The sequence below is a fragment of the Schistocerca nitens genome, chromosome 1, assembly GCF_023898315.1.
Source record: "Schistocerca nitens isolate TAMUIC-IGC-003100 chromosome 1, iqSchNite1.1, whole genome shotgun sequence".
NCBI classification, from domain to species: Eukaryota; Metazoa; Arthropoda; class Insecta; order Orthoptera; family Acrididae; genus Schistocerca; species Schistocerca nitens.
Window position 1 is genome coordinate 1,189,179,944 of NC_064614.1, and position 24,433 is coordinate 1,189,204,376.

The following is a 24,433-nucleotide window of genomic DNA, read 5'->3' on the forward strand; positions in this document are numbered from 1 at the left end:
ACCCCAATTTTAGTCTGCAGTCAGATGGAATTTGATCCTATCCACCGCACTGACTGAAATTTGTGGAAAGTTCCTTTTAATACACAACATGTGACAATGCTCTTCAGAAATTTGACTTTGAAACAGAAAATCAATAAAGCTGGTCTCCTCTGTCAATAGTTCCTCTAGGATACAGAAATTCAGAAAAAAAAAAGGAAACATATTCCAAGAATATCTGGGATGTAGGGAAAAGTCAAGGATGTACATTTTATAATGTCAGTACAATAAATGGGCTAATATTAAAAAAGATCATAGTATTATACTGAAATATTATTTACATTATAGCCTGATTTTAAGGGTCCCTGTGAACTGAAGTACAAGGAGTTGCCTAAAAGAAAACTCTTTAATTCACACTTATATTCTGTTATTCCTAGTACATACAGAGAAGGAATGAAAATTAGAGTTTAACATCACAGCCATTAGAGATGTAGCACAAGCTTATATTACTAAAAGATGCCGGAACTTGTCAGGCATTTGCCTGGAGCAATTTAGGGAAATCACAAAACACCCATATCTGGATGCGGAATTGAACTGTCATCTTCCTGAATGTGAGTCCAGAGTGCTAACCACTACCACCACCTCACTCAGCACAATGGGGAAGAGTTACTTGGAATTTCTAGAACTGATTTCAACAATGTCATGATCTGAGAGATCATGGCGAGAATTTTCCGATATTTTGTGAAGAGCTGTGCCTTTGTTTTGGATGTAGAATGAGCTGGGAATGATCAGTTTTCCACTGATAAGTAAAGTACAAACGACTTGAAACCAGGAGAGTCAACAATTGTTTTAAGGGCTTTATTTTGAAATATCTTGAGCTTCTTAATATGTGCGAATTCGAGATACTCTGGCTTCACACCAGAGGATGTCCCTTCTGTCAAAACTAACTTGCCTGTAAAGTTATCACCTTAAGATTGTGTATATAACTGCCCAACATTTCTCTTGTTTGAGTTTATTTCCATAATCATGAATTGTATACATCACTATGCTGTCATTACAGTCAGTGGATACCCAATTTATGTTTATTATTTGTTCCTTAATAACTAATTTATTATTTTATCTCAGTGACCCAATAGTTAAACATCAGACTACAGTGAAAGGACCAAGATTGATCCACAATCAGCAAGAGAAATTTTAATCTGTCACTCATCACTTTTTCATATTTGCCATGTTATCAGCAAAAAAAAAATGGTTCAAATGGTTCTGAGCACTATGGGACTTAACTTCCGAGGTCATCAGCCCCCTAGAACTTAGAACTACTTAAACCTAACTAACCTAAGGACATCACACACATCCATGCCCGAGTCAGGATTCGAACCTGTGACCGTAGCAGTCGCGCGGTTCCAGACTGTAGCGCCTAGAACCGCTCAGCCACTCCGGCCGGCCTGTTATCAGCAAAGAGCATCAATAAGCACATTATTCTTAACAATGAAGTTTTTTCTGTCAGTACACACACAAATTGTTTAATGGCTACACCAGTTTCAACTAACTAGTCATTATCAATAATTCATAAGCATTTCTCAGCTGAATGCACTGTTACAACGCATGCTAGGAGTCAACATTCCATGAAGCTCCTACTGCAGTGTTCATGGGCTATTCAGTTGAAACCTGTGTAGGTATTAAGCCATTTATGTCAGCAATGACTGAAGTAAACTTTATACTTCTCACTTCTTTCATCTCTGGCAATAGTTGACAATGTGAAAAACCCAGGGTCGAGTCATAAAATTGTCTGAAGTCCATGTTAACCAGTAGGTTGTCTTATAACTGGCTAGATAAGTCATTTTCACAATTGGAGGGAGGCAAGGGCATATCACCTCCAATTAGACCATCACTTGTACAGCGTTGTTGTATTCAAATGAAGTAAGGTTTAGGACTGCTTTATGTACATGTTAAGTTATAACATTGACACAGGAGGCAACAGGAAGTGTCAGTTGATGTATCACACAACACTTATGCTGTTTTATTTGAGGTGTTTAATTTTTAATTTTGGAGAGCAGCTGTCATGACAATGTCAAGAGTTTTACTGAGAAATAAAAAACTACTAGGGTGGTATGGTGAGGAGTCAAAAAAATGCGCCTCTTTGTTCACAGTCTTAACCACTATAGACCTTATTTGCTGAGAATAGTAAAGATCAAAGTGCATTCTCAGTTCAACAAATATTGGCATTTGCTGAAGAACTACTAATCTCTTTTTAAAGTAATTTAACATTGCCACGGGAAATTTCTATATGGTAATATGCACCAGACGATTTTAACTGTACATGATGTTCATTCTTACACTTGATGTATAAACTGTGTAACTTCGCCTAAACGAAAACGCAATTTATCAAACTGCCAATAAGCCGAAATAAGATTTGCCCATTTTACATACCCCAAATTTGCATCATTCTGTATGTTAATTTACACTGTTGAAATAATCTGTTGCGGGTAACATTCTTTACCGGTTATTTGAGAATATTAGTTATATATCTGTAATGTTCTCCACTAACAAAATTTGGTCGGCTGAAATAAAAAAGAATATACGGCAGTGAGAGTGGATAGGGAAGTGATGCTCTATTGTGTGCATTTGTTTGATGAACAGCTCTGAGCGGTTCTCTTTAACGCTATTTGTTCTTGCTTCCCTCCCTCCGCGAAATATTTGTTTAACGAACATATCGGCAACCTCTTTCACACAGCAAATAGTCAAATCAAATAGTCAAATACTAACAGACGCGATAGGCCTATGAAAAAGTATTGAAACTTTCTGGAACAAGTGTTGCCAACGATTTCTTGCGGCGCATGTATCACCTGAATATTTTGAAATATAGATTGAAGGAATAATCTAAATTCAATTTTAAGTGTGGCCAGAACTCAATTTAACGATAGCAATACTTCATTGTTCCCCCAGCCCCAGTTCACTACATTACAAAATATATGTATTGCTGTATTCAACTGTCTTTATGCGCTGCGTTGCCAAGACTTCCATACGTGGGACATGCAGAAACGATGCAGTGATGCAGTAGTCCAGTAGAACTTGGGAAAGAAGATGGGTCGTGCCACTTACAATGCTGTGACGGATAAACGTAGCAAAGTAAGATTTCAACGTTATACTTTTGTCATACGGAAGGCGTGATGTAGATGATGTAGATTGAACTCTGTACCAATTATGTAAGCGAAGTTGCGTCGCTAATCTATGTAAACTTCAAGGTCAGTGCTTGGGAGACATTATGGCGCATACTGTATTTTCATACAAAAGTAATAAACTATTTGTGTTTAATAAGTGTTAGGGAGCATTGACACGCAATGACAGTGAGAAATTTAGTTATGTACCCTTGACATGGAGTTCAGATGTTGCTCTGATGTAATTTTTTTGTATACTTTGCTGTTTATTAACAAGGAGAACAGTCTGACAAACAAGAACTTGTTGGTTTGACAATTGTTGGATTCAGACCAGATCTCGTCAAATGATTGAAATTAACTGGTCTGGAACATGCCCTATGCTTTTAAAATGTTAGGAAGATAAAATCTGAAATATGAATGGATGTCATACGTCTTAAAAATTTTGAGACCCGTCGTGTTTGATAGCTACTTCACACTTTTATGTTGACATATATGTTAGTCAGGGTACTGGCGATTTGCGCGTAACTCACGTGGAAGTACTTGAAAAAAATTAATCTTCTGCAATGAGAGAAATACAAGAGTGCACACTTTTAATTCTCTATAACGTGTGTGATGAAAGATTTAATTTCAGATTCGGCAATAATATTGGTCTCAAACATTTTGTCTGTCTGTTCATATTTTAATCCCAGCAGTACCAATAATAGAGTACTTAACGGCCACCTTATGATAATATTGTAATGTAGTCGTGCACTGCGTATTGTAAATTTTTGAAAAATGTTTTTCATGAATTCTTTGATTCCACAACTGTTTTTAAGTTTTTCGGTTGAACTTAACGCAAAAATTTAAGTTAGTTCTTCTGTAGGTTGTGACGTTTCGCAATTAATGTAATATTCATATTTTCAGTTTTATTAAATGTACGCACAAACATCTCTCCTTAAAAGTATGTTCAGAATAAAAGTGAATAATACATTTTTCGTGGTCATGAAGTACACTCTGCCCCCTTTTGCAGTAAGTTATGAACACTGTTGATATTGATAGGGTTAGCCACTCCTTACCTGTCATGTCTCCATAAGTTAAGACATTCATACTTGTTCAGCAGTTGGGCTGAGAACAAGTGCAGCAGTGAAAAATATCGAATACCTGAAACGAATTTGCGTCTGTAAGTGTATGCTTCGTCCTCTATAGTCCTACATTTGATATGAGGAATCTTGTCCCAAATTGGCTTTTCTAGCCTTTGATACCAGTGGAGATTATCTATATACTGAAGTTTTGAAGTGTAGTTGAAAATGCTGAGCCTAATAACATTAAGTTTGCACAATAATTCTTTTTGGTTAGGCCTATTAGACTGTGTTTGTCATTCACGTGAGTGATAATGTAATGTTTAACATGTAATTAATTGAAAACTGTAATGGTTTACTGTTACTGAAACAAAATTTATGGTTGCTAGTTGCATTGGCTGATGACAAACAGCTTGTGCATGGCTTTTTTCCCCAGCCTTCTGTGTTTTGAAGGTTGGGCCTGGATGATTCATTTAAGATCTTGTTTTAATTATTGGTTGACCCCTGTGAAGACAACATGTAATTTGCTGACTAAGTAGATGTCTCTTAAATTTATATTGGATTATGTTTACTAAGGACATGAAAAATCCTATAGCTTTCCTATGAGTGCTGTTTTAATCACAGTAGTGTAATGTTTGTTCATATGATTCCTTTAGCACAAAATACTGCTTTGCCTTGAAGTGCTTAATACAGACTGATTTGCTTCTGCAGCTTTGTGAAATTGCTTTTGTTAACCAAATTATGTTTCTCAGATTAACAGAATGTTGGAAGCATACTCCTAGTTTGGCACACAGCTGAAGTGCATATCCATTTGATCAAGTCTACTTCATACATCTGTACATGTTCATAAGGACTACAACAAATAACTGACCACCATGGGTTCTACAGATTCAGAACGCTCTATTTCTTCTGGCATTTCTATTCCACAGTGGATGAAATCAAAGATTGGTGATAGGTGAGATTTTTCATTCAAATATGTAAAACACTCTTTGTGCAATTGTTGTATTCATAATGTGTTTCAAATTTTGTAATTAACTCTTTATTAGCATGATATCTTTCCAATAAATTTCAGTTAGTGTTATTAATCTGCTGTAATTTGCCGTATCAGATATGTGTTTCATGTTTCCAGTACTCTTTAATTTAATTGATGTAAAGAAATGTTTAAGTTTTTGGTATTTACATTTATTAAGGTAATGTGCCAGACTAGGTTGGGAATCCAGGTGAAGATCCCTGCCTATAACACTGTAACTTGTCAAGTCTTTCTCATTTCCGTTTTTGAATTTTGCTGAATGCACATTAAACTACTTACAGAATCAAATGTATAAAATTACTCACATTTAAATGTTTTGTTTTGTCGGTCGTTTATAGGTACGACATAGAGGAAACTTTTTCACCACCTACACACGATGACACATTCTTTTACATACGTTATCCAAAATCAAAGCCTGTAGCTCAACCAGAGAATGACAGTTATCGTCCAATCAGTGAAGTTTTGGAAGAGAAGCCTTTGAAACAGAGAGATTTCTCAAAACACACACAGCCTTGCAAAGAATTCATTCCTGAAGCAAATGGAAAAGGTATGGGCTTTTAAAATATTTTGAGTTTTCTTAAATCCATCAGATTTCTGCTGGCTGATTCTTTTTATAATTGCCGTGCGTGCGTGCGTGCGTGTGTGTGTGTGTGTGTGTGTGTGTGTGTGTGTAATACCAATTATAAAATCTTGTGAATTCTGATACAAACAAAAAGAACACTGCGAATTAAATAAGTTAGTTTTGTATAATTCAAATAATTAACTGCAAAACAAAAATCTTTTCAATGTGTTTTACTGTATTTTTGCAAATTTATAAAAATTAGCTTTGTCTGCAGTGCATAGGACACCTTCCGTGTTTTCTTTCTTGTATTTATATTTCGATTCAATAACTTTTTGATTTGAAGTTGGTAACAGGAAGTCCTGGCAGAATGTAAATAATTTAAGAGCAAAGTTAATAACCCCCCATATAGAAATTTTGAATTGTTGACAGGCACATAAACAACTCAAAACTTGCTAGCTTTCAGACAAATCATTTTTTGACCTTTGCTCATGGAATAACTGTGCGATATAGGGACCGGCATAAGTCACTTTGTGTTATGGGTGAGACGATAATGTGGATGTGGAGGCGTGTACTGGAAGGGGACTCGAGTCAAAGAAACAGGAGGCTTCAGGGAAGATGATGTGGGTGCAAGACGAGTGCAGTTGGGGTCCTAGAGCAGGGTGGGCATGGGCATGGGACAGGAGGCGGCAAGTGGAGGTAGTTGGGGGTGATTGTGATGATAAAGGGTGTATTGCAAGAACAACTCCCATTAGCATTGTCCAAAAAAACTGGTGTTTGAGGAAAGGATCCAGATGGCGAGGGTTGTAATGTAGCTGTTGAAATAGAATCATCTGCTCAGCAGTTTCTGCCACTGGATGGTCTGCTGTGGTATTAGCCAGTTTGCAAAGACCATTCATTTGGACAGACAGTTATTTGCTGCTCACAAACACAAATAATGCAGTATCGAAACAGCATCCGAGGCGGTACGCCATGGCTGCTTTCTCAGGTTGCTCTGCCTCTGATTGATGGTATGTCAGTAGTGGGACTAAAGTATTTAGACCATTCTGGGTCTTCAGGAATATGTGGGTAGGATGTTCATTTCTGGAAACTAGTAGTAGTTAGTCCTGCTGAACAATACCACCATTCTACAAAATATCATGGTCCATCCACACTGCCACAAATTAGCACATTTTAGTTGTAAGCAAGCATTCATCTCTTAAACAGAAGCACTGTGATTTAGTTTACATATGCCTGTAATAACTAGATTTGTTTAAAGCACTTTCGCTTTCATAATCTTTTCTGAATGAAATTGGTTCTCATACTGTGGTAGGTGGAGGTTTATAATGAATGAAGTTTGCGTGGTCATGGAAACTCAGTTACTGCCTTTATAATGTTGCAAGAATAGGCTACTTTCCTGTGTTAAAAAAAAATAGTTCGGATTGTTGTTATTCTGTTGATTGTAACATTTTAGTAGCATTTGTGACAAATATTCTCACAAGATGTGTTATTTTAATCTAATTAAAACTTGAATATCGAGATCTGGTAATGTGATTGAAAACGCTGTTGTTTGTTGATACTCTGGTGACGTCAGACTAGGAGTAAGATGAAGCTTTACTTGTGTTGTAGGAGCATTAGCCGAAGTTGGAGTTTTACGTACTTTTACTGCAAACAGTATAGTGATTTAGTGATGGAAAATGCAATTAAAACTTTTAAGGAACAATAGAAAGGAATTTTGTGAACACTGATAGTGGAAGCCTTGCGAAAGTTGAGCAGTTTATACTGCTCCCATTTAGAGTGGCGATGTGTGCAACGATGGACATCCTTTTCCCTGCTTCTTGCAAAACGTCATTAAACCTGCTCAAAACTAAGGAACTGAAGAACTTTTGCAAATGTGTCTGTACATTATAACTAGATTGTCGACTATCAATCATAAACTATGACCCAAAGCATAATAGAATTATTTTTGGCAAAACTTGGTACCGATTTTCTGTGTAGAAGACGGTACCGATTTTCTGTGTGGAAGACGGTACCGATTTTCTGTGTGGAAGACGGTACCGATTTTCTGTGTGGAAGACGGTACCGATTTTCTGTGTGGAAGACGGTACCGATTTTCTGTGTGGAAGACGGTACCGATTTTCTGTGTGGAAGACGGTACCGATTTTCTGTGTGGAAGACGGTACCGATTTTCTGTGTGGAAGACGGTACCGATTTTCTGTGTGGAAGACGGTACCGATTTTCTGTGTGGAAGACGGTACCGATTTTCTGTGTGGAAGACGGTACCGATTTTCTCTGTGGAAGACGGTACCGATTTTCTGTGTGGAAGACGGTACCGATTTTCTGTGTGGAAGACGGTACCGATTTTCTGTGTGGAAGACGGTACCGATTTTCTGTGTGGAAGACGGTACCGATTTTCTGTGTGGAAGACGGTACCGATTTTCTGTGTGGAAGACGGTACCGATTTTCTGTGTGGAAGACGGTACCGATTTTCTGTGTGGAAGACGGTACCGATTTTCTGTGTGGAAGACGGTACCGATTTTCTGTGTGGAAGACGGTACCGATTTTCTGTGTGGAAGACGGTACCGATTTTCTGTGTGGAAGACGGTACCGATTTTCTGTGTGGAAGACGGTACCGATTTTCTGTGTGGAAGACGGTACCGATTTTCTGTGTGGAAGACGGTACCGATTTTCTGTGTGGAAGACGGTACCGATTTTCTGTGTGGAAGACGGTACCGATTTTCTGTGTGGAAGACGGTACCGATTTTCTGTGTGGAAGACGGTACCGATTTTCTGTGTGGAAGACGGTACCGATTTTCTGTGTGGAAGACGGTACCGATTTTCTGTGTGGAAGACGGTACCGATTTTCTGTGTGGAAGACGGTACCGATTTTCTGTGTGGAAGACGGTACCGATTTTCTGTGTGGAAGACGGTACCGATTTTCTGTGTGGAAGACGGTACCGATTTTCTGTGTGGAAGACGGTACCGATTTTCTGTGTGGAAGACGGTACCGATTTTCTGTGTGGAAGACGGTACCGATTTTCTGTGTGGAAGACGGTACCGATTTTCTGTGTGGAAGACGGTACCGATTTTCTGTGTGGAAGACGGTACCGATTTTCTGTGTGGAAGACGGTACCGATTTTCTGTGTGGAAGACGGTACCGATTTTCTGTGTGGAAGACGGTACCGATTTTCTGTGTGGAAGACGGTACCGATTTTCTGTGTGGAAGACGGTACCGATTTTCTGTGTGGAAGACGGTACCGATTTTCTGTGTGGAAGACGGTACCGATTTTCTGTGTGGAAGACGGTACCGATTTTCTGTGTGGAAGACGGTACCGATTTTCTGTGTGGAAGACGGTACCGATTTTCTGTGTGGAAGACGGTACCGATTTTCTGTGTGGAAGACGGTACCGATTTTCTGTGTGGAAGACGGTACCGATTTTCTGTGTGGAAGACAGAGCAGAGATGCCTCATTCAGCAGGCGTTCCATGTGCAGTAGATAGCACATTAAAGTTCAGAGAAAGAGGTCACATGCTTCAATCCTGGAAGGGTCATATATTTTAAAACTCTTACACGAAATACTAAAATAGTGGTGGCAAGAACTAATTGTAGTAGTGTGATTTGGTTTTAATATGTGAGAGGACTGTAGAGTTGTTTCACAAATAAGTTAAAATTTTCTTTTGAGTTGGATTCGAACCAACCAGCGATCTATGGGTATCGTTATACAAAATTAGATGGCTTACCACTCCAAGAAATGAACTACCAAATAATTGAGATGTAATTAGGTGAAAGACAATTTTTACAAAGAGTTAGATTTCGTTGAGTGACACAGTCCTTCATTATAACAGTGGGAGATCATACCTCGGATGTAAGTTAGGGACTTCGTGCATTTGCCGTTACAGTGCAACCACATATTATGCATCATCTCATTCTCTAGAACACGTGAAAACAACTTTTCAGGAGTTTTTACAGATGTATTTGTACAGTAAAGTACTACACACCATTTGTAACCCATTTTCAGAAACACAAATTCCAAAACAAGACATTGCTGTGAATTAGCATTTGACAGTAGCAGCAGCAAGCTAGCCAGTGACTTCAGAGGCATCACACGATGTGAATGGAGTGTTTTAGAGGGCATTCGAATTATTTGAATTTCATTTCCATTTTTATATAAGAGTACTGAAATTCAAAAGGAAAGAAAAGCATGTTAGAAGTATGAAATGATATAATTAGACAATTTCCAGAAAATGGTCAAAACCCTCTTAAGCACGTTGATTTAAAAGTTTAAGTGTTCAAAGTAGCTTTTTACTGTAACAAAAGTGATGTGTGGTTTCAGATCTTCAGGCATAATGTTTTTCTCCTCTCTCTCTCTCTCTCTCTCTCTCTCTCTCTCTCTCTCTCTCTCTCTCTCTCTCTCTCTCTCTATCCCCCCCCCCCTTCTGAACCATGCCAAATAGTTGCTTGCAGTATATTAGTTCAATGTGTTAATTTACAGAAAATACTTCCTCATTAGTAGGAGGTGCAACACAGATGCAGTCAAGAGTCAACAAATCACAGGGAACAGACGATGGATATGTGGGAGAAGCTGCTGCATGTGGCAAATCAGTAGTGCAAGTTGCACAGCAAATGATTGCGGGTAACAGGTTGACATTGCGAGGAGCTGAACAAGCCATGCCACCAAAAGAACGTCACAGGCGCAACAGCAAATCTCTCCCAACAAGCCCGCTTGGCTCGCCAAGTGTATCCCCTAAACTGCAGAGAAAGAAACAGGTACAATTTTAGTAATAACATTGCTTTGTTACTATAGTTGTGAAACATTTCACTTTCTCATTTCTAATGGTCATGTCCGTATACATGCTGTTAAATTTTAAGTCAATAGTGGCAGTCATAAACATTGCTCACACTGCGTGATTAGTTGTGGAAGTGTGAAAAAGGGAGGTAATAACATGTAAAGGCTGTAGGGCTCGGGAAGGACATGATCAAATTTTTTGGGGGGCACATTGTAGTAACAGTGTACTTGGAATAGCTTTTGGGCAACATTTCAATGGACAAGTTATGATTTTATGTGTAGATCAGTAATTTATAAACATCTCTTAAGTGTGCTAGCTATAAACCTGTAATTATCACATTGAAAAATTGAAATCATGTAATTTTATGTCTACGGGTATGTCTACAGTCCTGGTACACACTGAAATCCCATTGTTCTACAGTACCTTAGTGCACCGTTTAAGTACGGAAAAAAGGGAGGGGGTGGTTATGTGAAGCAGCCTTTCTATATACTGGAGATCAGATGTGCTGTTTTGTTCTAGCTCATTGTGTAGTTTGCCATGGTATGAGGATAATTTGTCTGAACCAGCACTGATTACATATATCTACAGGCATACAAAAGTATTTAAATTATATTTTTTCTATGTAATGCTTCTTGTTCTGGACAGTGTTTGCCACAGTTTATGTAGTTGTAGTATTGTCAATGATTGCAATGTCTGATAGTGAACAGAAAGTTTTCGGTTTAGTTGCTGCATAAAATTGCATAATTGCCTTCATTGTTATCATCAGGGAGTAACTCTTTCATGGAACTGGTGAGGCTCCCACTTCTATGCCCAAAATATGGTATATGGTTGAGTGACCGCACAATATCATGGAAATGGTGCTTATTGAGATGTTGCTACCTGTCCATAGATAACATTTGCACACACCATCTGTAGTCACTTGTAAGCAATCACTTGCATCAGGCAGTAAACTAAGGGATGTGCTCTTCATTATCAAGTACACACTTCCATGAATTGCTAACTGTGTACTGGTATCTGTATTGAGCTATTTGTCATAGTCTGATTTCCATGGCTTGTCTAATCACAGATCCCAATAGTTTGAAGTGTGAGCCACAACGCTGGTTAATTCAAACTAAATCTTAGGTTTAACAGACTGTGCTATACCATTGCTAATTTTTCGAAATTACTGTATTCAGGGTGACGTGGATGCTTAACACAGGGATTGGCAACACTCCGTATAGACCGGCCCAAGTAACTTTTACCACACTCGCAAGAAATCTCTTTACTCTTGGGCTCAAATTACCTGTAATAGATAACAATGTTTCTTCTATTTTCGTGGATTTTGCTAGTTGTTGCACCACAGAATGGAAGCCGCGCCATAGGTTGGTCCTCCTGGCTTGGTTGAATAGTGTCGATTTGTGGTTTCCTCAGTGGCATTGTCCTAATATCACAGACAGAATAACCATTCCCCATTAACACCATTGTCAGATGGCTAATCTAGGAGCCGAGGTGGTCCTTGTCTGAAATAGTCCCGACTCTGTATACTGGGGTGTTGAGCATAAATCTCTTCTGAACTGAACTGGATTGTAAAAGGTACGTCCATTAATGGGTGATTAAGTGTGCACTTCTTCTTTCCTGCCCCGCCATACACAGGTGGGCTGAGTTGGAGAATGAGATGTGAAAGTATGTAGCAATGTGTGGAATTGTGCAGTTGACAAAGAAACAGCACAGAGGAAGACAGTCTTGTAGTTCTGTGGACATAGATCTCGGCTACATGCTATTTCCGTGATACTATGCCGTAATCAAGTCACCACTTCCGTGGCAGTTAGATTTAGCCCCTTGACAATGATGCCAGAGGCAATCTTAGAAAGCTTGGGATTTTATCCATATTTGACGCAGCAGCTAAACCGAGAACTGTTTATCCAAGGACACTGCTTTGAAAAACTTTGTAGCTAATGTTTGATTGTATTGGTGAGTTAAAACTTGACAAATTTGGTGGGTACACCAGGCTCATCCAGTATTAGCTTTGTACTTCTGATTTGATTCCTTATTGTTAGTTCAATATCCATTATGGTATTGTGTATAGCATTTGCTCCTCATTTGGTTTTGTTTGGCAGAGGCAGCAGTATTCTTGAGTAACCACTACCATTGACATTAGTTAAAAAGTGACTGGTCTATTGTTCTGTATACTTTTGTCTCAAAACTTTCACACCTGTTTGAACACATTGATGCAGTGCTACAATCTACATCCAGTTGTGTCACTATTTACATAAAGACCATTACTAAAAAAAAAAATTCATAGCAATTTTGCACATTTTCAGAAGTTCATTATATATGTCAAAAATCTGACAAAAATGCATGTTTTACACTTCATGGAAAATGCAGTTGTTTTAATTAAAATACCATGGATTTAATATTAGGTGATTTTGGTGCCACCAGTGTTTCACAGAAAGATTGATGGTGAATTGTTTCACAAATTGGCCTCCTTATTTTAGAAGGGGATTCAAATCCCTGTCTGGTTATGCTGATTTAGATTTTCGTTAATCATCCCTGTCACTTCACTGGATGGATTCTTAAAGGCCATGGCGGGCTTTTCCTGTGCTTAACTGAGATGAACATCTTTGTCCGGATGTTTCTTTACTCAACCTTCCTTCATTGCCTCACTTGGGACAGATGAGCACAATCAAAGTTGGCAATGGCCTGAGGCTCATTCAAAGAGCAAGATCTGACAGCTTAAATTTAAATGTTGACATTTCATAATAAAGTAAAATTACTGCAGTGTCTCCCAATGATTTTTAGTGGCACAGAAATGATTATTTTGAATCTATAGCTGTTAGACAATAGATGAAAGCAGACATGGGTTTCAAAAATTGTTGCTCCAGCCATTTGCAAAGTGCATGCTGTAATAAGTCTTTCATGTATAAAAGGATGTAAAATTACTCAAATTCATTAGTTGTGCCTAGATTATGGACTTGCAACGATAAATGAAGAAAAGGTTAGTAAGTGTGAGGGTTTTGCGTGGCTGTATAGATTTGCAAGGTGAAGATTTGAATGTCAAGACAGGTAAAATTGTGCACAAACAAACAAAAACCTACCATCTGATTGACAACCGGTTCTCTACCTGACTTTCCTCATGTTGGAAACACCACTGTGCACATGGTTGCCGCGAAGGAAAAAGGTTGTAAATTGTGAGCAAGGTGGGTACCAAAAATGCCGATCAACCAATGCAAATAATGAAGAAAGTAAAGTAGACAAATGTTTTTGGATGCTGTCTGTAAGATGCAGGTGATTAGTTTTCACATTTGTACGATTGGTGCAATGTGGGATATCTTACAGCAAAGTGAAATCGAAGTAGTCAGTGTAGTGGCACCATTCAACTTCAGATAACACTCCGAGCAGTCAGTAAGTATTTAGTTCATCTTTATACTCCACTCCATCTTAGAATGCTAGTAGATGCATTTATATCACAAATATTTCTTGGCAAAGCAGATTACTTTGTTTGTGAGTAAACATTTGTAGTGAATCGCTTGCACACAAGGAAGTCGTGTGTAGTTTTTATGAACAGACTCCAGATACGTCTAACTTAAACTATATTCAACTTTGTTTGCTTTACTTATTCATCTGCAGCTGCCTCAGAAGAAACGCTACATGCTCATATATAGATGTGTGCAGCCTCTAAGATCACTTGTCACACAGTGGAAAAATGCACAAAACGTTAGCCCAGTTGATAACGTAGTTGTGTGTGCATTGAAAAATGTGGAAAGAACAACTTTATTTGGAAAAACAATTTGTAAACATGTACTGTTTTGAAAGGGAAAAACTGTTGTTGTAACACAAGAAAGAACAAAAGATATTTTTGTTGTTAGGAAATTGGGTGTAACTTTTTGTATGTGTTGAAATGACACTGATCGGCCAGAACATTATGACCACTAACCTGCTATTGATATAAACCTGTCCAGGTGATAGCAGTCACCTGGCGAGGGGCGAGGAATGACTGCTAGTCACACATAAATATTGAATGTAGTATCATTGAGTGTGCTGTACATGTGTAGAATGGGAAAGGTGCACAATCTGAGTTTGACAGAGGGCAGATTGTGATAGCCCAGAGACTTGGCATGAGGATTTTGGAAACTGCATGACTTGTTGGGTGTTCGAAAAGTGATGTGGTGTCTTCAACATATGTTGAAACCAAATCCAGACTTCGTGGGGTTGGGCGGCCACCTCTTTTACAGATGCTGGACGTCATAGGGTGGGCAGATAGGTGGTGAACTGTGGCAGATGTAACATCAAACTTTAATGTTGGCAGAGTAAAAGTGTCTGAGCTCAGTGCGCTGAAAACTTCTAATGATGGGGCTCTGCAGCCAATGACCCATGTGTATGTCAACATTAACACCCCATCATCGGTAAATAAAACTGAAATTGGTGCATGACCATTGGTAGTGGACTTTAGTGCAGTGGCAGAGCATTGTGTGGTTTGATGAATACAGATAACTGCTTCATGCTGATGGGAGGGCACGAATCCATCTTCTTCCAGGAGAAAAAGTCCTTAATATCTGTACTGCAGAACGGAGAAAAGGTGGTGGTGGTGGTGGTGGTGGTGGTGGTGGTGGTGGTGCTCTGCAGAACATTCATGTAGGCATCCGTGGGTCCAGCGAAGTTCATGCAGGGCACCATGACAACCAAGGAGTATCACACACAGTTGCAGGCCACATACATCGCTTCACAACGATTCTGTTAGCTGACAGCAGTGCCATGTTACAGAGGCAAGTGTGTGTGTTTTGAGTGGTTCGAGGATCACAGTGAAGAGGTCCATTTGTTTTGCTGGCTCTCCCCAACTCGCCAAATCTGAACCTGATGGAACACATCAGTGTGAGAGCTAATTGCCCTCCATTCCTGGAATTTACAGGAATTTGGTGACTTGGGGTGTGCAAATGTGGTGTCAGCTCCCTCCAGTGACCTACTGAGGCCTCTTTGCTTCCATGGCATGACGCTTTGCCACTGTTATTCATGCCAAATATGGGCATACCAGCTATCAGGTAGATGGTCATAATATTCTGGCTTATCAGTGTACACTGCTCAAAACAATTAAGGAAAGAGGAGTTTAGGTGTCCGCCATACTTTATTGAGCAATAATTGAGGAGTGGGTATGTTACAAAAAGATAGTCTTGTGTTTCACAAATTAAGTAGAAAACAAAACATAACATTACGTCCTTGATTGTTTAAATAAAAAGAACTGAAATGTGTAACAGAGTAGAAAAACCATTCCCCTAGTCATTCTAGGTGCTTTTTATTGGACTTACAGAGCTTCAGTAATGTGTGCCTTCTGTTGTTGTGGCTTCAGTCCTGAGACTGGTTTGATGCAGCTCTCCATGCTATTCTATCCTGTGCAAGCTTCTTCATCTCCCAGTACCTACTGCAGCCTACATCCTTCTGAATCTGCTTAGTGTATTCGTCTCTTGGTCTCCCTCTACGATATTTACCCTCCACGCTGCCCTCCAGTACTAAATTGGTGATCTCTTGATGCCTCATAACATGTCATACCAACCGATCCCTTCTTCTAGTCAAGTTGTGCCACAAACTCCTTTTCTCCCCAATTCTATTAAATACCTCCTCATTAGTTATGTGATCTACCCATCTAATCTTCAGTATTCTTCTGTAGCACCACATTTCGAAAGCTTCTATTCTCTTATTGTCTACACTATTTATCGTCCACGTTTCACTTCCATACATGGGTACATTCCATACAAATACTTTTGGAAATGACTTCCTGACATTTAAATCTATACTCGATGTTAAAAAAATTGTTCTTCTTCAGAAACGCTTTCCTTGCCATTGCCAGTCTACATTTTATATCCTCTCTACTTCGACCATCATCAGTTATTTTCCTCCCCAAATAGCAAAACTCCTTTACTACTTCAAGTGTCTCATTTCCTAATCTAATTCCCTCAGCATCACCCGACTTAATTCGACTACATTCCATTATCCTCATTTTGCTTTTGTTAATGTTCATCTTATACCCTCCTTTCAAGACACTGTCCATTCCATTCAACTGCTCTTCCAAGTCCTTTGCTGTGTCTGACAGAATTACAATGTCATCGGCGAACCTCAAAGTTTTTATTTCTTCTCCATGGATTTTAATTCCTACTCCGAACTTTTCTTTTGTTTCCTTTATTGCTTGCTCTATATACAGATGGAATAACATGAGGGATAGGCTACAACCCTGTCTCACTCCCTTCCCAACCACTGCTTCCCTTTCATGCCCCTCGACTCTTATAACTGCCTTATGGTTTCTCTACAAATTATAAATAGCCTTTCGCTCCCTGTATTTTACCCTTGCCACCTTTAGAATTTGAAAGAGCGTATTCCAGTCAACATTGTCAAAAGCTTTCTCTAAGTCTACTAATGCTAGAAACGTAGGTTTGCCTTTCCTTAATCTTTCTTCTAAGATAAGTCGTAAGGTCAGTATTGCCTCATGTGTTCCAACATTTCTACGGAATCCGAACTGATCTTCCCCGAGGTCGGCTTCTATCAGTTCTTCCATTCGTCTGTAAAGAATTCGTGTTAGTATTTTGCAGCTTATAGTTCGGTAATTTTCACATCTGTCAACACCTGCTTTCTTTGGGATTGGAATTATTATATTCTTCTTGAAGTCTGAGGGTATTTCGCCTGACTCATACATCTTGCTAACCAGATGGTAAAGTTTTGTCAGGACTGGCTCTCCCAAGGCTGTCAGTAGTGCTAATGGAATGTTGTCTACTCCCGGGGCCTTGTTTCGACTCAGGTCTTTCAGTGCTCTGTCAAACTCTTCACGCAGTATCATATCTCCCATTTCATCTACCTCCTCTTCCATTTCCATAATTTGTCCTCAAGTACATCACCCTTGTATAGACCCTCTATATACTCCTTCCATCTTTCTGCTTTCCCTTCTTTGCTTAGAACTGGGTTTCCACCTGAGATCTTGATATTCATACAAGTGGTTCTCTTTTCTCCAAAGGTCTAATTTTCCTGTAGGCAGTATCTATCTTACCCCTAGTGAGATAAGCCTCTACATCCTTACATTTGTCCTCTAGCCATCCCTGCTTAGCCATTTTGCACTGCCTATCGACATCATTTTTGAGACGTTTGTATTCCTTTTTGCCTGCTTCATTTACTGCATTTTTATATTTTCTCCTTTCATCGATTAAATTCAGTATTGCTTCTGTTACCCAAGGGTTTCTACTAGCCCTCACCTTTTTACCTATTTGATCCTCTGCTGCCTTCACTATTTCATCCCTCAAAGCTACCCATTCTTCTTCTACTGTATTTCTTTCCCCCATGCCTGTCAATTGTTCCCTTATGCTCTCCCTGAAACTCTGTACAACCTCTGGTTTAGTCAGTTTATCCAGGTCCCATCTCCTTTAATTCCCACCTTTTTGTGTGCCTTCACTTAGCAGTTAATCACTGTGTGATACCTACATGGGATGCTCTGTATGAGTCTACAAGAGGTCATGCGGTGGTATCCATACCCATTCTGCAGTGAGAGCTGCCTAAAAGAGTTCTTGCAGAGTCTGTGGTGGAACAGGATGACCATCAACACATTTCTCTGAATGACCCACATGTACGATGAGGTTTATCGGGACTTCCTGCCAACCACCCCATTACTTCAGTGTTGTTGCTTCACAAGACATCTTTGCTGATTCGTGCTACATAAGCCTGGCATTAGAAGGAATTCAGGGCCACGATCATGTGCGGGAGCTGTCATATTGTTCAACATGCTCTTTTCGATGTACTGCTTGATATGTAAGGCGACAGTGGACAATGAAAAGATCTGTAAGGACTGTTAACACTGAAGCTACCCTACATCATCACAGAAACTTGGAAATCTGTTGGTTTCTGGACATCATTTGCCCTTTACCAGTCATCACATATGAACACAGCCATCACCTTACATCCAAGGATATTTGGACTCGTCTGTGAATAACACATTTTGCCAATGACAAAGTTGCAGTTGACATGTGATTGGCAAAACTGAAGGTGAGCTGCAAGATGTCAGGGGGCACTTGATGTCAGGATCATGACGTTCCTTCTTATAACTTGCTCATTTGTCTGATTGGACGTGCTGCCCCACTGCAGAGATAGCTAGACATTGGTCTTCACATGGGATTATAATGTTGTGGTGACTTTGTCCACCTTGTCTCCCGGTAATGAGACCACAATCTGTGGATTACATGTGGCAACTGCAGCAACATAACTGTGCAAGTCCATCCGTTTTGGATCAGACAGCCACCCTTGCAACTTGCACTTGTCAGAAATTGCATTGCATGTGCTTGGTTCAAAATAGTGTCCACAAATGGCAACTACCATTGGAGCACCTCACTGGGAACACTAAGAGAGGTGGTGCAGTGGTTAGCACACTGGACTCTCATTCGGGAGGATCATATAATGAACCACGGAAAGGAATTTTTCTCGCAGAAGTTCAGGAAGCTGCTGAGGGTCCCCCCCCCTCCCCCCCTCCAAGACATTCTGTAGGTTCTGGTGATTATCTGATATTCAGTGCTGTTGACATTTCAGCTCAAGGGACTTGCAACTTTTGCGATGGTGGGCTATTTTCTGAATACACAGCTGTTTCATTGTTCGTCTAGTTTTTCATTGAAATCGTATTCACTTCTGCGATTTAATGTTGGTTTGTGACAGTTTAAAGGTATATTGCATCTAGCTTGTTATTTTCAACTCCAAAATAAAGTGGCTGTCAGCATAGAGCTCAGGAAGAGATAATGCAAAGCTTAGTTATATTAGTGAGAACAAGTATTTAAATTTGGGAAAAAGACTGGAGTCAATCAGGTATATTAAACTTTGTTTAGTTTCTTAAAATCCTGTCAGGCAGCTCTTGGAATAATTCTCTTAACAGTGGTATTGCATAGATACCAGTTGAGATATACTTCAGTGTCTTCTTGATGATTGAAGAATTAACCATTTTCTAGTCACATTGTAGAAATTGTGTGCTAGTGCATTTGCTGCCCATTTCCTCCTGGTCCCTCATTCCCTGCCTGAAAACTTTGGTTGTGGGAGTCATCTGTAGTGTATCTCAAGATGTAGGTTAGGTTGAACAGTGACAGTATGGCTGTTAGTTGAAGCCAACAAATAAGTGCAAAATAAAGGCTGTGGAAACGGCGATCTGTTACATAGCCAAACATGTATATTTGATGCACATGTTAGTGTAAAAACCAAAACTACCAGTGAAATTCAGAAAAGTTGTTATGCTATAAAAAATCATAACGTTTAGATGCATATTAGTACATGTATTGCACATAAACTATGATGATGCAAGAGGCACTACGTAACTATTACCAGTGTGTGTAATGGCCTCTTTTAAATGTGAATTTTTCAGAACTTAGTCACTACTCTTTCAGACATACGATGTTCAGTGATTTTATTTCCAGCATTCAAGTTTTGATTCATCTATGTGAAGTTAGTTACTGGCAACACTTATGTCAGTCAGTCAGTTTCCTTAAATTTGTAATTATAGGAGTTCTTACAGTTAATGATGAGGGTGCTGGTGCAATATGGTTGGAATGTCATGAGTACCACCAAAGTTATTGTCAACTGTTGGATTTGGTGACTAAACACTTGTATGTTGGCAATAAGTTAATGTTTATAGCCTCAATTGTGCTTAATTGTTCCAATGATGGATTAGTATGAAATGCAATTCTTTAATAATTAATTGGTTCTTTTGATTTGGACTCTTCACCTCGCTTTCAAACAAGGGGTGGTAAATTTCTGAAACCATCATGACAGTGACGTTAATATAGGAATATTAGTGTAGGTACTGCAGATTTGTTACTTTTATAATAGTTAAATGTTGCATTTGTTTAAGATATTCTATCATTAAATTGTGTAACTATTAATGCTAGATTTTATACTTTTTAATTGAAAATTTTAGAATGAAGTCTGCAAAATACTGAAACAAGTAATTCAATGTCACATATTGTAAAATAATTTTCTCAGACTCATCCACTAAATAAATTTTTTGTAAAGTATTCGCAGATTTGTCCACAGAATTGAGGCATGAGATACACACATCCATTCATATTGTGATGAGCGTGGTGCAATTGTCCTTTGTACCCTTCATCAAGCAGAATTTGAAATGGAAGCAATGTAAATAGAAAGCAGTAAATTAGGAGCAGTCCTGAGTAACATAAATGTTGTTTTACAGGGGGAACTACAGAACAGGTACTTCACAGGTGTATTTGGAGTCCCTACCCAGTACCCTGGAAGCTGGATTTTATCCGGAGTTTTGGGACAGAGAGATATTGCTGCACATCAAACAAATATTCAGGAGACAGCATCTCAGAAATCATCATTAGATGATGGAAAACAAAGTGATGTACGCAGGAATAAATCTTCATCATCACTTGTTCGAACATCTACGGAAGGTTCTAGAGATGAAGACCAGAGCTCATCTGATGGTGAGAGCTCACCAGGTCTTGTCAAGAAGGAAATGTTTTTCCGTGCAAAACCATCTGAGTTGAGAGAGATGAATTTCTTGTCTCCCACATCAATGTGAAAACATGAAGTCTGTTACCGTAAAGTATTTTAGCTATTAGTACGTGTGAAGATACTGTTCTGATATTTGACATTGAATATTATTTCTGTTCAGAAGTCATTATTTTGTGCCTTTTTTGTTTTTTTTTCTTTTGTAAAAAAAAAGTAAATGTGATGAAGCTGTGTGTGTGTTTCAGAAGTTTCTTTGTTGACGTTGAAAATAGTCATGTGACATGCCATGTTGGCTCTGTGTGTTTCTGGTTTAAATCAATACATATAATCTATAAAGCAAATGTACTCATATTGGATCTGTCCTTTAATAAGTAATTCCTTGGTGCTCAGTTATTTGTTAGAATCCATATTTTCATTACTTTTTAGCATTGCTTCTGGTAGCACTTCTTGCATAAGTTAGTTGGAATACTTTGGTTAATAGTTCTGTAGTATAGTGTAGCTTTCTCACCCATACTGCACTGAAGATTTTTATGAAACACAGTACAAATTTTAGATGGTTAGTCATTTTGCTCATGGTATTTTGAAGTTGTTTGTATAATGTTGAAAATTGTCTGCAAAAGAAAATGCATCATTCCTCAAACATTCAATTTGGTTGTCTAAATTTCAGTACTGTTATTGCTGACTATCAGTTGATCAATAATACTTAATTTTACTCAAGTCCACTGCCATCCACATTGTTAGGGAAAATTGATCTGTGCTGATACCAATACAGGAAATATGGGGTTTTGATTTCTATATTAACCTAGAAATGAGCAAGGTAACTAGTAAAAAAAAAAAAAAAAAAAAGCCTGAGAACAGACTAGAATACATGGACATCTTTTGTGTAAAGATTTTGTAAGGTGGTTATCTTCTGTTTGGCATAGCTAGCTGTTGAACTTCAGTGACTTGTCAACCTGCTCATGTGTGAAGTTTTTTTTTTTTTTTTGCACGCGTAAGTGGCATGGAGAACCCTGAAAATAGTAAATGTCTCTATACTAGGGTGTACCATTCTCATTTCAGTTATAAAATTTTGAAAGATTGCTATGACTCTTCTAAAGTTACCAGATTCTTAATAGTTACTCAAAATTTGCCTCCTAGTAACCTGTCTGATTTGTGTTCTAACTTGGCCTCCTATTCCCGTACGTGTTTCATTGTAAGTTTCTTTCTTGCCTTTCTGTTCTTGCCTTGTCAAAAGAAATATTTGTTTTACAAAATATAAAAAATGCCTGGTGAATTTCTTTATACACTATATTGGCAAAATACCAAAACATTATTTATGACAGGTTTTAACAAGAAATGCAGGCAAATTTTTAAAAAACTCTGATGTTAATTTATTTCAATGAATGAGATTAAAATGATGGCACAAGCTACACTTTTTTTTATAATAAACACCAGGATCGGTTTTGGCCCCCAAGGCTAATATCCAGTGGTTATTTTATACTCAGAGCCATCAACATGCAGTTTCAGTCCTGGATCTTCCTTTATATGAAGACAAGATTTTTCAGTCTCTAATGGGTCTTCAAGAAACTGTAAGTTCACACCTTCCAATTCTTCTTTTGCATGTACATTGGACAGATAAAACAGGACCACTGAGGTGCCTTACCAGATTCCTCTTCTTTCATTCAGATAGTTCTCTTATAGTCCATGGCTGCCAATCTCCACCTTTGGAGAATTTCTGCAAAAACAAGATGGTTTTTGTGGAAATTCGTGTACTTCTTTCTCCATGAGTGTAGAATGGCAGCTGTGGATCACAAGAAAACAATATGAATTAAAAAAGGGGGATTGATTCAAGGTATCAGGAAGCTCCATGGTCCTTGTTTATCCACCCAGTGTAAATATTAAAGAACTGGAGGAGGGGGTGAATAAAGAGTTTCTTTAAGATTCATTAAAGAGTGAACAGCCTAGTCTTAAAATAAAGCCAGTTCCAGAACTGAAACTGCATGTGGATGGCTGAGCATACTGTAGCAATGGGATGACGACTTTTGGCTGCAACCAATCCCAGTACTTAAAACAAAAATGAATTTACAACCTGTGACGTAATTTTATTCCAAATTGGTACTACAGTTCCAGAACCTGAATCACCATGCTCAAAATGCTGGTCAAGGAACATTTCACTGAAGTTTTACATTAGGTGTTTGCCCTACCCTTTGCTATTATATTGTGCAAAAGTCTGCAAAAAAAAAAATTCTCAGTACTGTTTTTCCTTATGTGATTAAAGTCCGGTAACAAAATACTCAAAAAAACAAAAAAAAAAAAAATGCTCATGACATTGTATTGCTGATTTGTATTTTCTCTTGAGTTTGGGATAGGTTTTTTAATCACAAAGATCATGTGTATTGTTGTTGATACTTGGTTCACTGTGATGTGCAGTGTATTCATACTTTAATATTTTCTCTTGAGTGATTTGTAATACGGAAAAAAATAATGAGAATACTCTGTGCAGTAGACTGATTTTTCACAAAAGGTGTCATGGACCAAGAATGTCAATTAAAGTGATATATTTTAACTGCATTTCTTACAGTGCAGAAACATTGTAATAGTTGATGTATTTGGTGCAACAAATTCTTAATAAAAGTTATGAGCTAAATTTATATTGTGAAAAGTGAATTATTTAGTCTTCATGCTTCATTATGTTATGCCAGACTTGTCTTTATTTGTTAATAAGGATGTGAATACAGAATCATATTCTACTGGACTTGCAACAAAAGGTACATTTAGAATTTCTGCTGTATGATTTAGTTAATGCAAACTGAAAGTGTACTGAGAGTATAATTTGTTTAAAGGGAAAATTTTGTTTCAGGTTTTTTCCCCATTAGTTTGTAACAGTTCAATAGATTCTCTTTTTTACAGTATAGAAACAGTTCAAATTTCGTGGTATATGTTTTACCTGCACAAATGCAAAGGAAATATCAGCAGTCTGTCACGTTGTTCAGCCTCTGATTCATAAACACTACATAATAATCTAGACTAATGTTTTAGTTTTCCAACCACTCAAGTTATTTTTTAAAAATATGAATGTGTTTATTCCTGCCAGTGAATTTTACTTGTTTAATTGGCCTTGTACAATGTGTTGCAGTAAATTCCAATTCTTTTTTTCAATTACTGTATTACAGCGCAAGCATAAATCTGCCACACTGTTACAAAAACCTCGATATTGAGTAGGCTACTTTTTATCAGTGTTGAGCAAGATAAATAAAACAAATAAGACATGAGTGTCAGTTGCAAAATGTTTAATTATGGAAACAGAATCATAAAGATCTCTCTCTTTTTTTAGGAAACATAGTTGTGTGGAGATAACAGTGATTTAATCTACTTATAATCAGTTGTTCAATATGACAGTCACAATCGCATTATTTATTTTGCTGCCAACAGGTTTCAACCCGCCATAGGCAGGG

At 38.3% G+C, this 24,433-nt stretch overlaps 1 protein-coding gene across 3 annotated transcripts; it reads left to right on the forward strand.

Annotated features, from left to right (window-relative positions):
* Positions 1–2,958: 2,958 nt before the first annotated feature.
* LOC126200827 (uncharacterized) lies at positions 2,959–23,629 on the forward strand. 3 transcript variants are annotated; one of them, XM_049936738.1, is made up of 5 exons: positions 2,959–3,105; positions 4,945–5,147; positions 5,561–5,769; positions 10,253–10,527; positions 20,719–23,629. In XM_049936738.1, the coding sequence occupies exons 2-5, from the start codon at positions 5,068–5,070 to the stop codon at positions 21,067–21,069; spliced, it is 915 nt and encodes a 304-aa protein (XP_049792695.1). In that variant the 5' UTR covers positions 2,959–3,105; positions 4,945–5,067; the 3' UTR covers positions 21,070–23,629. The 3 variants fall into 3 exon arrangements, with proteins under 3 accessions (XP_049792695.1, XP_049792697.1, XP_049792696.1); XM_049936740.1 differs by having other exon boundaries at positions 10,271–10,527; XM_049936739.1 differs by lacking the exon at positions 2,959–3,105 and adding an exon at positions 3,233–3,269.
* The last annotated feature ends 804 nt before the right edge of the window (positions 23,630–24,433 follow it).

Coding starts and splice junctions, on each gene's coding strand:
- LOC126200827 (XM_049936738.1), top strand. CDS start 5,068: ATGGGTTCTACAGATTCAGAACGCTCTATTTCTTCTGGCATTTCTATT. Junction 5,148..5,560: donor AAATCAAAGATTGGTGATAG/GTGAGATTTTTC, acceptor GGTCGTTTATAG/GTACGACATAGAGGAAACTT. Junction 10,528..20,718: donor AACTGCAGAGAAAGAAACAG/GTACAATTTTAG, acceptor GTTGTTTTACAG/GGGGAACTACAGAACAGGTA.